At 39.9% G+C, this 16,626-nt stretch overlaps 1 protein-coding gene across 2 annotated transcripts; it reads right to left on the reverse strand.

The window, feature by feature from the left end:
- Window positions 1-6,454: 6,454 nt before the first annotated feature.
- Window positions 6,455-16,592, reverse strand: lrrc56 (leucine rich repeat containing 56). Of its 2 annotated transcripts, XM_057052867.1 has the most exons (14): window positions 15,734-16,592; window positions 15,327-15,414; window positions 14,855-14,915; window positions 14,646-14,742; window positions 14,344-14,541; window positions 13,012-13,189; window positions 12,769-12,939; window positions 12,391-12,458; window positions 12,027-12,166; window positions 11,635-11,837; window positions 11,211-11,529; window positions 7,862-11,050; window positions 7,710-7,782; window positions 6,455-7,194 (listed from the first exon to the last, which is right to left on the reverse strand). In XM_057052867.1, exons 1-12 carry the CDS (start codon window positions 15,893-15,895, stop codon window positions 10,873-10,875), a joined length of 1,863 nt encoding a protein of 620 aa, XP_056908847.1. In that variant the 5' UTR covers window positions 15,896-16,592; the 3' UTR covers window positions 6,455-7,194; window positions 7,710-7,782; window positions 7,862-10,872. The 2 variants fall into 2 exon arrangements, with proteins under 2 accessions (XP_056908847.1, XP_056908848.1); XM_057052868.1 differs by lacking the exons at window positions 6,455-7,194; window positions 7,710-7,782 and having other exon boundaries at window positions 10,880-11,045.
- Between the last annotated feature and the right edge of the window lie 34 nt (window positions 16,593-16,626).

A 16,626-nucleotide genomic window follows, 5' to 3' on the forward strand; every position in this document is an offset into this window, starting at 1 on the left:
ACATATACCGGTACTGAATGTTTTCGATCTAATTTTTCATATTACTACGTGGGATACCTGCGGCTTAAAATCCGGTGCGGCTTGTATAAGTACAAAATTGATTTTCTTTCTAAAATTAGATTATGCGGCTTATAATCAGGTGCGCTCTATAGTCCGGAAATTATGGTACTTTGCCTTCATCTGATATCAAATTGGTTTCCGAAGAGACAAATAAGGACATAAAATACCTGCAGTAATAGCATTATACTTAGAAGCTGCTCAACAATAAATGTATTCAAAAGTTCCATTAATTCAAGGCAAACAGAAGACCACAGTAAAGAATGCGACAGCTTTTAGCGAGACTAGCCTGAATCAGACAGGCCTACTGAGAGTCACTTCAACTGTTGTACTATTCAGTCTATAAAGCAAAAGCTCTTGGCACATCTAAAAGCTGTGTTGTCTGACAAATCACTTAGACCACACCGAAAAAAGTGAAGTGAACAGACGATCTCCTGAGGCATGTGTGCGAAAGGACGCAGTGCGAAAAGGCTAAGGTGGCACAGGGGAGTTATATTTTTAAAGTAAGAGACAAGTTAAGTATATAATATGGATCCTGACAGGCTATTAAACTTTCAGAGGATTATGTACTTGTCCACCATCAGCACTTTTTGGTAAAGCTGAGGCAGAAAAGGTTAAGTGACCATGGTCCCTGCTTATTGTTTTAAGCCACTGAAGACAGACAGGTCCGAATGCTGAAAAAGAGTGCTGGGTGAGGCTATTGTAATCTGATGTGCAGGATTATCAGTCCAGTGTGTCCCAGACCTCTTTGACACCTTCCAGGCATTCCTCAGGGTATCTCCCACTCCCACTGTCTCCCCTGACACACCCCACTCTATCCCTCTTTTTCAGTGTGAGTCCAACATTCTTGCATCCCCTTCCCCCCTTCTCCGTGTCCATTCAGAAAGGACGCTAAAGAAAACAAAGACAAGGCTGAACAACCTTTGAAAACTGCACTATTGGGAAGAAACCCATCCAATTTGAAGCATCTCACCTCTTATCTCCAAGGCGAAAAGGCTGAAAATGAAATCAACATCACAAGTCTTGAGTTCATACCTTAACAAGTAATAGTAATAAAGGACTTCCCAAGAGAAGATAGCCCCCATGGCTTAGACGTGGAGGCATTGGCGGCAGCTCAATAGGCTCTGGGAATGGGAGAAGAGTTAAGGGCATACATGCTGATGGTGGCTTTGTTGGAATTATTCAATAGGAATGAATAGCTTAAAGTTTCTGTATGTCTTGTTGTCCCTGGCAAGAAGCCCCCTAAAACTGCCCCCCTTTCTCTCTGTTTGTTCAGCCTTTCACTAAACAGCTGTCAACAGGTGAAGCCCTTTTTACTTGACAGCTGTCCGGAACCTGAAGTTGTTCCTTTCCACTGCAAAATGATCCTAATTTGTTTAACACTGACGAAAGATTTCTTGTGCAGACAGATCCACGGGCGTTGAAACTAAAGATTACCCAATAAGCACTTCAAATTGTAGGAAAAGATGTCAGCTCCTTTGGGAGGGTTTTATCTGAAAACTTACAAGCCGCGTGACCATTTAAATTCAAAACCTAGCTTTCAGTCTTGATAGTTCAGTCACTAAACTGCTGTTGTCATGTCAAGAGACAGCTGGAAAACAAAAGAAATTTGCTAATTTCTGCTGGAATTGTTGGTGGGTAAACTGAGACTGCGATGAGTCAAACCCAGAGCAAAAGGAAACCATGAAAACAAAATTCTGAACTTTTACTGCCACGGCGATGGTAAACCATGCGAGGTAACAGTGCTTCATTTTACAAAATAAGCCTAAATATACCATTGCTATCTCATTATGGTCAGGCCAATGTTGTGGCTAAAGTAATATAGCTATGACTATCATTATGACAGGCTACATGCTTCCACTGGCCAGAAGTAATGGTACTGTTGAGAAGTAAATATAGCGTTTCCCACAGCAACAACAAAGTACTTTACTTCTCAAGCCCGGCTGAATTGAATGTCAATATATCTGTTAAACAGACACCTTTGGCTGTATTAAAATAGGTGGACATTGTTTTATTAAGCTTTCCTTACTTTCTTTTACACCACATAAAACACCAAGCCTATGTCTTTTTTTTCAACTTTGTGAGCAGTCATCACATAAATGGAGCCCACAGGAGAGCCACAGTTGGCTTGTAATAGCTTCCAAGTTGTCACATCCTTGGCTGTACTCCTTGCACTTTTGTTTCTGCCTCTTGCTTGTTATTCAAAACCAGTTCAGACAGGCCCATGACTAAGTTCCTCCATTCACAAAAACAGCAAAATATTGTCTATAATCTCATGGTGCAATGTTTAAGTGTCGCTAAAAAAGACTGAACATGCTGCTTGATTTAACATAGCCTTCAAGGCTAATTTGAACAGAACATAACATTCAGGAAAATTTGATCGTGTACACTTGTGTGCACCTGTGTTGTCAATATGGCGACTGTGGAAAAAAAGCCCTCGAGTGCACCAGGTGCCACCTTTATTATCTATGTAATTACAAAAGTCAGTGAAAGTGAGAACACAGGAAACACAGGAAATGGCAGTTAGCAACACGGGAGCCATCGGGTGGGGAGAGGTTAAAGGTCGGAGGTGAACAAAAGCATCATAAGCCCCCCGAATGTACTTCCTGACGCCAGGTCTGCCTGTCTGCACCTTAGTCTGCATGCCTCTGCACGCAGTTTGTTTGTCTGACAACGCTTTTTTACATCCCTTTGCCGAGCCTAAACGCTTTTCAATTTGTCCTCAATATAAACCAAAATGTCACCTTCACTTTTTCGGTCTATTTACTCAAAACACTGTTTACAATACTGGTCTATTCTGCGTATTGTCTGGGGAAAGGACTATCCAAACAGCTGCAGCTCAGACAGCGGAGACCGCATTTAAAATTTTTCAAAGCTCCAGGCCTGTCATCTCAGCCTTTCTTCAGCGGAGTTACGGCATAAAAAGAGGCCCGTCGCCGAATAAAACAGGCCTTTGCAGCTTTAATCACACACTATAAACACTCATAAAGAATGTGAGCTCTAGAACACAACAAACAAGAAAAATATAATGATGCACATCTACAGAAACAGATGGCAGAGATGGATCCCTGTAATTATGCCCTTCTAACATCAGATTGAGGCTGAGCATTCAAATGCAAAATACTAAAATAAAAAAAAAACAAGAACAGATCCTTACATACTTGTTGAGTTTTAACAAGCGTGGTAAGATGACAATCAGCATTTTCATCAGGGAGGTAGGAGGTTTGAGGGTGTGCTGGAGTGGGCATGTGCATGACACTGAATTAATGTGTGTACGTGGGGGTTGTGGGTATTTGTGTGTGGGTGTATATGTCAGATTATTAATAAACACTTAGACAAAGACCATATGTGTGCAAGTCTGTGCACCTCTCCTACATCTCTCCCACCCTTTATGCTTGCGCAACCCGTACCAGCAGGAATGTTGGGATTGTCTGGTCAGCAGCGGTGACATCATGGCAGGCTGTCAAATGCAACAAGAAGGCTTCAGCACCAGTTTCCTCCCAGTTGCATCAGCTACACAATGCTAGGACATGGAGCAATTACACCCACTCCAACAGCATGAATCTTATATAAATCCATGAATATAACTGAGTTGACTAGAACAGCATCGCCGTTAAGTCACATTACTCCGGGTAACAACAGAAACATGAATTGATTCAATTTCCAGCCTTAAACACAAGTTAATTCAGTGATTCTAAACAGTGAAGCCCCAGTGATTGACCAACAGTCTTCAGCAAGATTTAAGGCTCTTCATCTGTTTAAGGTGGTCTGAGGTCAACTGGCTAAAAAGGGCCTGAGGCAAGGCTCCCCTCCAGTGGAAAAGTCTTTATAGGGACAGACAGATTTTTAAATCCACCTTAAAATATATTTCCTGCAATATTACTCACTTCTTTATCTGCTAAAGAGTGGTCAGAAATTTGATTGTTTACCTTACATCATGTAATGTTCTCGGTTTTCTTTAGGATCCTGTTTATTATTATTAAACCAAGTTGTTGCAATATTACATTATTTATGAGTCAAGGACTTATTGGTAACCACTAGAATCTAAAAATACAATTATTTTCTTTACTGACGAAACATATTTTGTTGTTTTTATGAGTGTAGATAAGGTAAAGGGTTTAAGCAGACACAGCAGTTGTCAATACTGTATATGCAAGCTGCCACTGAAGATTCCCTCACGACTATTATGAAACTATACTTTTATGTATATTTTTAATGCTTGTTCATCAACAAGGAAAAAAAAGCCTAAATAAAAAAAAAAATCACTCTTCTTTCATTTGAGGGGTCAGGTGTCGTAAAACAGACGCAGTGTGTGTGTGTGTGGTGTGTGTGTGTGTGTGTGTGTGTGTGTGTCTGTGTGTGTGTGTGTGTCTGTGTGTGTGTGTGTCTGTGTGTGTGTCTGTGTGTGTGTGTGTGATTATAGAGGATGTTCCGGGTCATCAGATAAAGTGCACCTGAGGAAAAGGCCAGAGAGCCCGATTTCAAGATTACCATGGCAACCAAATGCTGAAACAAGCACCTGGTTGGTGAAGACAAACAAGACAAGCCACTTCAAGACGGTAACCGTGCCTGAAAATCCTCACCAAGTGGCCCAAACCTCAGCTTAGGCGATAAAGCCAAGACATACATGCTAAAGCTGTCACCACAATATCTTGTGCATAACAACCATTAAAAGCTGTTAGCACATTCTACATGTGGTTGCAGCATGAAACACTGTCATCATACTGGCTACAAAAACAATAGCCAAAGCCCCAAAGTTCATCTGAGTACTTACTTGGAGAAACAAACCAGAAAACTTAACCGAAACACATTTAATTTCTGACCCCCGGTGATAAAGGTTTGCCTTACCTCCAGCAGTCTGCTGGTCTAGAGGACTGCCGGCCTGGTGAAAAAGGAGAAGAGTGGAAGAGGAAGAGCCATACAAGCCTGTCACTGTCAGCGTCTGTGTGTTGTGCTCGCAGGCTACCTGATCCAGCCTGAGAAGCCCCAGCGAGCGAGAGAGGCACACACAGAGTGGGAAGCAGGGAAAAGGGGAGGGGAGGCAGATGTGGAGAAAAGTGAAGTGGTGTGGCCATTCCCCGTCACCCGGGAAACCAACGCCTCTTTCAAAGAAAAGAAAAACAGCCAATGAAAAACACCGTCAATTGTGTTCAGACAGGATCACATGACCGGCAAAACACCACTCCCTCTTTATGCTCAGAAACCAGATAGGGAAAAAAGGAAAGACATTTAAAGAGGAAAAACCGAAATTCGAGAGGTATATATCATAGTGGTATCTAGAAAAGCTCCACCGGGTCATCAGGTGTTCGTTTCATTCAATGAAGGAACAAAGTATTCCTTATTACCCACAATTCCCCTGTTGCTGCCTGCTGTGGTGAGCAGAGATATGTGGTGCGGATCTTTCTCCAGCTGACACATTTAAACACGATTTATCTCTCTTTGCATGTTGCTTTTTAGAAAATGTCTCATATCAGAAGGGGAAAATGTTGAGTCATTCAGCTTGCTGATGTGGTCGAACGTGTTTTACAGTCTTTCTACCTGAGGGTAACTCGGCTCTTTTTAAAAGTGTGTCACTATGATTGCACTGAACACTTCAGCGTACGGAGATCTTTGTAGATCCTGCTGCCCCTCTACCTGTCTTTACACGAGGGTTGCCAACCTCAATGCTCAACACTTTAATAATAAATTAATGGAAGTAAACTGCACATTGACTTTGAATCATTTATATTTTCACCATGAATTAGCAACTTAGATGTGACTCCTGCTTCTCTCGTCATAGATGTTAATCCTGCAGCCACCAGTTTCCCCAGTTGGTTGTATTAAATCTGGACCTCATCTATTTGGATGTATTACAGCTTATCCTCCCCTCCACACCGACCAGTAAGACAGGCCGTGACAGTCAGGCAGCTGGTTTATTACTTGGAAATCACACATCTATCACTTTCTCGCCATCTATTACACTCGAACGCAATCATCTGCGTTATAAAACACTGCCTCTGCACCAGGAAATTACCCCACTTCAGCTGTGACAGACATACTCGCTTTTGAAAACAGCATTTACCAAGTGAAGGGGCTTCCAATCACTTTTTTAAAGTGTGACAGGATAGCTGATGAGCGAGACAAGGTGAGAAGAGTATCCAACATATTGGACAATAACGACATGTCTGTGCTTTAACCAGTGATGTATTTCTAGTTGGTGGAGAAGATGAAAAATCATGTATCAGCTTGTCAACTGATAAAAGGAACATTGTGTTTCTTACAGGATTACTGATGGCCCTCAGGATATGGTAGCAAATAACAACATGTGACCTTTAAATTAGAGTCGATCATTAATATTATCTTTTCTACTCCACATCAGGAATCAAGGATGGTTATAATAACGTACATGACATCTATGTTTGTGTGTAATTTTATTTATTACCTGGACGGATGAATCCCACTGGAGCAATTTCACATGAGCAAAAGGTCAAAGATCATATGATTTACTTTCTTCTTTTTTTAAAAATTAAAAAAAAGAGTTATGGGTTTTACAAAGCTGAAACGTTATGTGGCAGCCCTGGAGGACCAGACCCAGGCTGTGGCATTAATCTAGTTTCAGACATTGATTCATTTGGTTGTTTAAATGATAAATTGACATCATGAGACATTTGGAAGAGTCATGGTGTCAGACTCAAATTGTCAATGCTGTGCCTCTGAGCATATGAAACTTATAATGTAAGTATTGAGCTGAATTTAATACCCCACCTCCATTTTGCTACTTTCTAGAGGTTTGCGCTGTTCCAGAATTGTAATAGGATTGCTATAAAACGTATGGAACAATGCCCTCGCTCAGCCTCATTTTTAAGCAGCTACTCATTAAAACATTTCCAGATAAGATCCATCAAGATTTATACCACACATGAAGACGAGATAGTAATAGGAAATTCCACTTCAGTGCAATATTTATGCAGCGTTATAATTACAACATGCCAGAGGGCAATAATCGTGTCAAGCTAGTCGGCGTGCTTTGGTCCATCAATGAAATATCGGAATTATAAGGAAAGAGAAGTTAAACAAAATGTGTGAAATGAGGAGGAAGTTGGAGGTAAATACAACAAAGGGGGAAGCTGAAAGTAGGAAGATCCAAATTGACAATGGCTGTGTCCAGTTAAGAGAAAGAAATGTATTAATAACAAACCTATAATAGACACAAAACTATTATAGCTATATAATAAATGTATTGAGGCTAAACTTATTACAAAAACCAGAACACGCCTTATCTCACATGGAGTAATTACTGTTTAGTTCTAATGCACTTCTGAGAATTGAATATTAGATTATGGCTACATATATTAATGACAAAAATACAAAAGCAAATATCAAACTAATGCTGCTGGTTTACATTTGTGGTGTACAAATATGGTACTGAATTTCTCCAGAAACAGAATTTCGCAATAAGTAATTTCCAACATTTTGCATGGAGACAATGGACATATTGCTTTCTCAAAAAGTCAATATAATCTGAGCTACAGTTATTTTATCGATCACAAACTTTAACATGCAGCAGCCAAGCAATGTGTAGCAAATTAAAAAAAACTGTTATGTAAACAGCTACATGATAATAAAGCCATCCTGACAGCTAAATACCAGTTCGTCTTTTTTATTAAACTTACCAAAGTTTCTTGTTCGGCCGTCTTACTGGCGCAGGTGCAATGTTCTCAGCTCCCTCTTTCCCACTTGTTGCATCTTCAACAAATGTACGTAAAATATAAATTAAATCGTTATTTTTCCGGCTTGATATTGAAACACAGGGCCCGAAACTTACCCGTGTATTCTCAGACGGCCGCGATGTAACGTAAACGCATCACTTTATGCCTCGGTCCGCAAAGTCCGCTCGTGCCAAACAATACCGGAAGTTGGGGAAAGCTGTTTCCGGTTATTAGTGGCTACTAGAATATTGTTTTCAGAATTCCAGAAATCATCTAAATTCTAAAAAATAATATATTAGATGTGGGAGGTGACTTTTTTAACAATCCACAGGTTCCTTAATTATAAAGTGTGCAACAATTTTTATAAACTATAAAACTTTAAATGCAGCCTATGGGTGCCCGAAGACTATGTGGAATACTATAGTAATTTTCACAGTTGGTCCCTATCTTTTCTTGTCTTGTTTTATATATCTTTTTATTGGTTTGTATGCTATTTGAAATTGCCATTGTAATTGTCGCTTTTTATAGAGATGGTGTTTATTTGCCCACAATGACCTTCATTTTAGGCAAGCAAGTTTAAGAAAGCCAATCAGTAAATTGATGGTTATTTAAATATATACAATACCATGTACTTTTTTTTTAAATAAAAGAGTTTTAAACCATATTTACTCAATAGGCTTGTAACCAGAGGAAACACAAGAATCAATCTGGAGGCGTGAGACACCCATAAAAATTAAAAATCACAATGTGATATTAGCTTGACCCCATATTTATGCACAAAATGTCATCTTTAAAATATTTAGTATACACAGATTAATTTTAAGATAGGCTATAGAATAGGATAAGATAAGATAAATATATCCTGCAATGGGGACATTCTCACCTACAACATAATTATAAGAATAAAAATCACTCTTTATATGGAAACTACTGCAAAACATGTTAATTTGTTTAAAAAATAGTTTATAATACAGGTCAATATTAAATTAAACACTAGCACTGAAAAGAAACTGCAAGGGCATCACAAGGAGAAAAGTTTAAAAAAAAAAAAAAACAAGAGTTTGGAGTCTGAACAGATTATTCTACATTGTGATGTCCTTGTAAGACCTCGGCACTTCTTCAAAAAGCATCTCAAGAACTGTAATACAGAGGCTTTCCAGCTCTCTCTCCTCTATTTCAGTACACTTTCTTCTCATCCTGATCAACAACAGGCAAAGCCCAGCTGCTGCACACAGTAGCTGTAGAGATGACCTTGACTCAGACTGAAATGAAAATGCTGTATTAGCTCCGGTTATTAATTCAGCATCACTAAACAATGAGTCAGAAGATTGCTTTCTGGCATGGTGAATAATATAGCCTCTGCATGTCTAAAGCTGCCTCTCATAAATCACAGCTCCTATGATTATTTAACATACAATAATTTCCTTTCCTCCCTAGATCTATGCAATTTTATGACTTAAATGTTGTGGAGAATTTTAATGGCTTTTGACAGTTGAATGACAAGAAAGAAAATGTAATAAATGCCAACAACAGTCAGTGTCACGTTTAGGCTGCATGTCTGCATCAGGTTTGAGGTGTCCCCAGAGGGAAAACATTGGAATGTGATATTTTTTTAGTGATGGAACATTCCTTCAGGCTGAATGTTGAAGTCCATGTGTACTGTACTGCACAAACAGCTTCTCCTGGGCCTGCCTGGACTCATATGGCAGTTTTTTAACTCACTGTGCCTAATAGTAAAATATGTCCCCTTTCTTATTTCATTATTCCCAAATGACACATTATATTATAGCATGAAGATGCCATATTGTTTTATGATGATAGATTGTTAGATGTTTCTGATAGTGTTAAGACTGGTGTGAAATGTCACAACCTTCACAACATAAACCAGGATCGACTAAATCAGATCATCTCTTCAGAACGACATGCTGAATAATGGAATTATCCACTTCAGCCTAAGTGAAATAGAACAGAATAGAGCTGTGTGACAAGGGATGAACTGTACATAGAAGCACACAAACAGTTCGTTCCTCCAACATTTTTCTTTAAGACTTTTTAGAGCACATTTGTTATAGATGTGACTTATATTCGTCTGATGTGTGACGGTGATGGAAGGATGGAAAATGCTGCAAGATCAAATATTCGCATTACATAAGAGCCATCTTATGGTTGATAGAACCTGAATACGTGTGCATTTACTGTATACACAAGTAATACATTGCTCCCCGACGTGTGTACACTTCTTGATCCAGCACTACTGTGAGGCGCATTATCAGCTGTGTTAGTTTAATGATTGTCTGCACTATATTTACATAATGTTACCGTAACCAAAACCAATTACCCATGGCAACGTGTTGGGGGATGGCTGTGCCATGTGTGGGCTTGTGTCAGGCTCATCCCAATAGCATTTTGGGCAAGCTGTAAAAAGTTTTATTTTAAGATCAGTGGGAATGCTTCAAAACTGTTCTGCATATCACATGCCCTAAAGAAACAAAACATTGGCGCCATTTGATGTTTCTGCGGCTTTTGTGTTTTCTCTCTTGATGTTTCTGGCTTCATGTCATAATTACAGTACTTTCATGTGTTCCACCTAGATTAGGTTCAATAGAGGGGTAATTTCTTGCATGCCTGGGGAAAAAAGTATTGAATAGTGACAGTTTTAATTTTAAACAGAACTGTTTTGAATTCTACCTGTGTTAGTATGAGTAGATGCAATTATTAGTGCCCCATAGCAATGCTGTAGAAATACAAAAGAAAAATTCTTACCGTAAATGTTCCAATGTGATCCACTGGGAGACAGGCACTGGCACGCTGCAATTAAAGCTGATGGTTTTAGCAAAAGGTTGGTTTTAATGTTTACAGACACAGCGCCCCCTCGCGTGGTGTGAGGGGGCTATAACATCACGAGGATTCAAACAAAGTACACAATTGTTTCTGGAGTTCCAATATTCCTTTTCTCTCCTTTGCATTAATTTACTGTATCTTTGATGAGAATTGTTATAAAAAATATGTAGATGTGAGATTAAATATTTGTAAAAGAAAATTTAAAAATAAAAATTATGAAAGCCCATCTCGATACACTATGTCCGTAATGTCCATATGAGGAAGGTATCTGTTCAGTGACCACATTCTAGTGTGTGTTTGTCTGAGGGCTCCCTCTACAGGGCTGGAGTGAGCGGTGCAGGTGGTGTTTCTGCAGCGCTGCCCGGGCTGTGCGAGGACGAGTGACCGCTGGTGAAGCCAAGATGTTGGCAATCTCAGTAGTGGGAAGACGTGTTTGGGCAGAACTAGACAAGACCATATCTGCACTGGAAGACAAAGTAACCACAATTACAATCAAAAATATCAAGTAACAGAAGAATTTAATTCTAAAACGTGGAATTTGAAATGCTAATTTTACCACAATTGGCATTTAAATCAACTATTTACCTCACACTTTCACCTAATAAAGTATTATTATCACTATACCGTCTTGTTGAGGGAGGATGAGGTATGAGTGCAGGCAGGGTTTGGCAGGGTACACTAATCCTGGGTAATTTCTGGAACTGCTGTCTTTTCAGGTCTGGTACTTCTGATGCTTTGACTGTCTCAGAGAAGTGACCAACTCCTTTGATATCAGGCAAACTGGTCTTCAAACCCGGTCGAAGCCTGTGCTCACGAAACCCAGATTGCTTTCTGTTCCCAGTGGCTCTTGAAGTGCTGAGTGGTGGGGAAGGACACAATACAGTCTCCCCGGATTGAGAACGTTGAGTTATAGCTGGCAAGGCTGCTACTTTGTGACGCAGGTCTGGAAATAAAGCAAAATTACATAGCCATGATTACCATCATTAACTAGTTTAATGCACCAAATAAACATCTGCCTCTTGTTTTCAGCTGCAACAGAAACAAGCACCTAAGGAACGGAATTCAAAACAAGAATCCGGTGATGAAGTTTCTTCAGTGTTGCTCTGCTTTTTTTCTTCAGATTCTTCACCACTGTTCTCATCCATAACAGCAGGGAACTCGTCTTCAAAACAATCTGTCTCCTCTTCTTCATTCTTGTGCTGAATTGTGAGGATCTGGGGTGCTCTTTCTGCTTTTATTGACTCGACACGCCTGGAAATCAATGATATTCAGATCAGTATACCTGCCTTTTGAAATTTTAGATATATGGATGCATTTTTGTTGTTCCTTCACTGATGCAAATATTGGGTATCATTATAGCTGCAATCTTTGATTCCCATCCAAAGCCAAGTTTTAAATAATGTAGTATTTACAATGTGTGAATATTCAGGTAATAAATACCTGCTGTGGTGCTCCCTCCATGCTCTGAGCTCCGCCAACACATCATCTCGTTCTCCATCAAGCTCCTCGATGTCATATGTGTGCTCAGGTATGTGGATGGGAAGGTCTCGGGGGGAAAACATAGATCTGGAGGGGGCCGTCTATGAAATAAAAGAGGAGCGGAGTAAGGCCTAGAGAGGAGGTTGAAAAAACACAACAGAATAGTGATAACACCAGTGTTGTATGTCTGCAAGTATGAAAGAGCCCGTGGCATTTCCCATAGTCCCTTTGACATTGCTACAGAGGATTATGATTTTTTTTTAAATGTCGCTGACTCTGTTTCAAGTTCCTTTTTTGGTGTCTTATTTTCAAACACACCACCTACCCTCAACTTTTCTCGTCTTGCTCGGAGCGCCCTGACGGGATTTCCACAGAGTTTCGTATTGCCAGCACCTTTCAGAAGCGTAAGAAGACATAAGAAACTGTGGCACAAACAAAGGTCCACTAGGTTGCACTGTGGAGTAAATATTTCTGAGGGGTTTTGTCGGCAGGTAAAGCCGGAAGTGGTGCTCAGACTGAATAAAATCAGTCAAAGGTTACGCCTAAGCAGAAATAGTTGTTATTGGAATACAAGAAGCACCAGAGACACATTTACATTTTTCACAGCATAAATATGTGAAGCCCGAAAATAGTCACAGCAGTGCCTAACCATGTGCCAGGATGCAAGTCTCTGCAACAATTTTATGACGTAGGACTATAGTACCAGGTTTTGGTCCATTTGGAGGTAAAGGTCCAGGCCTGATGGCTGAACTGGGTCTGGAGCCTGTGGTAGGTCTGGAATCAGCTGAATGGTGGGGCCAAACAAAGGAAGGGCTAAAAAGATGACCAGCTGACAACCCTCTGCTGCCAGGATAAGAAATCTCCATGGTTTCATCTGCAGAGACAAAAATGAGTGTTGTCACCAGGTGTACATCTAAGGACCCCAGAACATGTGTAAAGCACAGACCTCCCACAGCAGCTGCCCTTAAGAATTTGCTGTCTTTGATGGCAGTTTGGAGAACAACCCAATCTTCTCCCATGGTGCTGCTGGAGTGACGCTCGGACTCCTCCAAACTTAAATTGTCTAGGTAACAAAGCTGAGGGACCAACTCCCTCACCGCAGCTCTATAACTGTATCCTGCTGTCTGGGTAGAAAAGAAATTAAAAGACTTTTTATATACCTGGATACATGAAATAAACAAACAAATAAATGTAATAGTAATGTAATTTTAGCTTAAAATCCAGCACTGACATCTTACAAATAATTTCTAATATAATTAACAAAACAGCAGAGAAGAGTTTCCAATGAAGGACTGAGGTACTTGTGTGATCAAATTAAAGTACCCCTGGCCTTCCCCTCATTGCAGATGCAATGAATGAAAGAGAGAATGAAAGCCTGGCAGGGAGGAAATGAAAGAGAAAAGAGGTGGAGAATAGTGAGAGGAAGTGAGGGTCTGTGTGTGTGCATGTGTGTGCGTGTGTACGCTTTGGGAAGAGAGCGCAAGAAGAGTGATAGTTTGGCAAGACGGCAAATCCAAGAAGCCCTCATCCACTACAAAGCACAGGCTAATGCATATTCATCCCAGCATCTCTCCCGTCATTGCCCCAGTTTCCTAATTAATGCTTTGCTGGTGGGTGTTTAAAAAAAGACATTCACAGTGGCCCAAAAAACTCAAAGCACACTCCGATTTCCGATCAGCGAATCGTGAAAGTGTAGCATTTAACACTTAGTTGGAGTTAGTCCTTCACATTTTCATAGCAAAATGTCTTTCAAGCAGAAAGAATCAGTCAGTAGCTCACTTAGACTAAATAAGATTGTAATATTAAAGATGATGTTTGCCGGTTTCATGAGGAGTGTGCCTGTTGTGGAGCTGTGTTTAAATGTCTTCCTGGCTGGTGTGTTGAAGGGCAGCACTATCACAAAATCCTTTCATGTCTAATAACATGCTAATTCCATTTTGATCATTATAAGGCAGAGGACTGAAAGCCTGCTGGCACAGCAGAGACACCCGCACCACTACCTACAACAACAGCAACAGCAAATGTTAAATGCAATGCAACATGATTTTTTTTTCTCTTCCTTTTATTTGATTTATTTTTTTATTTTTTTGCCATGCATTTGCAGCAGCAACATCACAAGGACGGACAAGGATCAACAAACAAATCTGATCAATGAAAGCTCAGCACTTGAGATTGAGTTTGCCTCGTGTAATCTGATCCCAGTTCCATTTCCCACAACGTAACAAATGTTCAATACTCAATCTAATGGCATAAAAACATTAGCAAAGCAGCGCACTACCTGAGTAGCGGTGGGGTTTGGACGTGCACACACAGGGTTTCCTTCCAGAATGAGAGTCTGGAGTTTTCCACACAATCCCAAATACTGAACCTGGACCAGGTCGTCTACATCATTTCCCTCCAGATCTAATAGCTGCAGGTTCTCCAGCATACCAACCTGACTCAGTTCAGAAATACTGTTATAAGCCAGATACAGCTCCTGAGTCAGAGAAGACAAAAACCATTGCAGCGGTTAGCAGATGAGGGGAAAATATAGAATAAATAAAGTGAAATGTGGAGACTTCTGCAAACTAGACAATTTACCTTCAGGGAGGAGAAATTAGAAACGCCACTCAAGTCTCGGAGGGAGCAGCGCGTCATCCATAGCACCTGTAGGTGGTAAAGGGCGGTTCCTAGGTCTCTATGGAGACACATTATTCCAAACTTTAAAAAAACTGTAAATTATCAGAAGGATCTTTTTACCACAAAAAAATTGCACTTTTTCCTATTTTTGTTGGGATTTTTATGTTTACCTCATTGATTTAATCACGCTGTTGGTCATTCTGAGCTGTAACAATTTGGGCAAGTACACACCTACAAGACAACCAGAAAAAAGAGTTAAAAAAAAAAACCAGCACGCAAACAAATTCATGGTTACCTAACAAAAAGTACCGTTAACCAACAGTTACAACACCCAAACAAGCAGGACGAGACATAACTCATCCCCTGTCATGTCCGCACTTAATTTTAGATTCAAAAGTGATGTAACGAAGACGTTTCCTACACTGTTATTAGCTCAGCCACCATATTACGGTCAGTACACCTTGCACGCTCTCTGATACGCCATGTTTATATATCTTTATTGTCTTTTTGTCTTTTCATTTGTTTTGGGATTGTCAGTTGAGATTTGAAAACTGACGTGAAACAATCAGGTCAAGGTGACCATTGTGGATTAAACAGCATCACGCTCGTGTCTTGTGTGCCTTGATGTTCTGTATACCTTACCAAAGTTACCCAGCGTGTTTTCCTGAGTGTCTACGCAGATCTGCAGCAATGTCACGTGAGAAAGATCCTCTGTTCCACAAAGCTGTTCCTTTGTGGAATGGAAACAAACAATACATTTGGAGTGCATTCCTGAGCTGTTCTTATTTCATTTTAATCAAGATTACTTTAAATCTGTGGGGAACATTTCTATAACATGCCACTTTCCCCTTGCAACATCAATCTGCCCAGCTTGTTTCATAAAATATAGCATATGATACATCTTGCCACTTTGTTGAAAATGACTCTAAATTAGTTTAAGCAAAATGAACAAAATAAACCCAATGTAATAATAAAATGAACCAGAAATATGAGCTTTGTGTCTACAGTTATTCAATACAATAATTCAATAACTATTCAAGAAAACCCACCAGCTTCTTCCGAGAAAGGTACAAAAGCTCCACGTCCGATTCATAGATGTCACAAGGTACTGGGACAGGAGTTGGCTGGATGGGTCCACTTAGCTCCGCTACCATAGCCCGAGCTGTGAGAGGTCGGACCTCCCGAAGGACCCTTTCATAGCAGGAACTCATCTTTTCAAGCTACCTGATCCTGAGCAGCATTGTTTTCATTTTTCAAGGAAAAAAAACTACAAATATTCTACTCTTTGTTAGTCGCTACATACACGTATATTACTCATCGAGTAGTTCTAATATACGCTCATTTGTTGCAGGAAAACGCAGAGTTACTCAATAAAACGAAACATTTTACAGACTGATCTCAAACCTCACTTTCACAACAAAGTTTGCCTGACAACCAGAAGGGACTTCCTGGATACGGCGAGCGATTCGAATGGCTTTCTGGGATATGTAGTAAAAATAAAAAAGTCCCCTCGAACAGAAGCGCTCTTGTTGACCATCTACCGAGTAGATTGATTTTATTTTGTCTGGGTTGCGGCAAGAGTGTTATTGGTAATTCAACCTATTTAATATAATTGTCCTGGTTTACAGTTTTATTTTAATTGTTCTGGTTTACAACTTTATTTTAATTGTTCTGGTTTACAACTTCAGAAATTTGATATAGCTATATTTAGATTTTTTTTGGACCGTTCGGATTGTTGACACAACTTTTTTTAAGTCCAATCATTATGCATTATAATGAAACTATAAATATGGAGCATTTGTTCGCAATACATTTTAATTTAATGACGAGCCTTAAAACTTTTAGACAAATCTGACCGCCCTGATTAGACAGGAATTCCAAACTGATCGTTTTATTTGGTCACATTTTTGGTGCGACGTTAACTTCTAAGTAATCGCTATAC

The sequence above is a fragment of the Takifugu flavidus genome, chromosome 13, assembly GCF_003711565.1.
Source record: "Takifugu flavidus isolate HTHZ2018 chromosome 13, ASM371156v2, whole genome shotgun sequence".
Lineage (NCBI taxonomy): Eukaryota > Metazoa > Chordata > Actinopteri > Tetraodontiformes > Tetraodontidae > Takifugu > Takifugu flavidus.

Bases quoted from the DNA above. Each gene is read 5' to 3' on its own strand.
- lrrc56 (XM_057052867.1), bottom strand. From the start codon at position 15,895: ATGAGTTCCTGCTATGAAAGGGTCCTTCGGGAGGTCCGACCTCTCACA. The intron at 11,838-12,026 runs GTATTTATTACC...ATTGATTTCCAG, and splicing joins TGGAGGGAGCACCACAGCAG to GCGTGTCGAGTCAATAAAAG. The intron at 11,051-11,210 runs GTATAGTGATAA...TTTGTCTTCCAG, and splicing joins CATCCTCCCTCAACAAGACG to TGCAGATATGGTCTTGTCTA.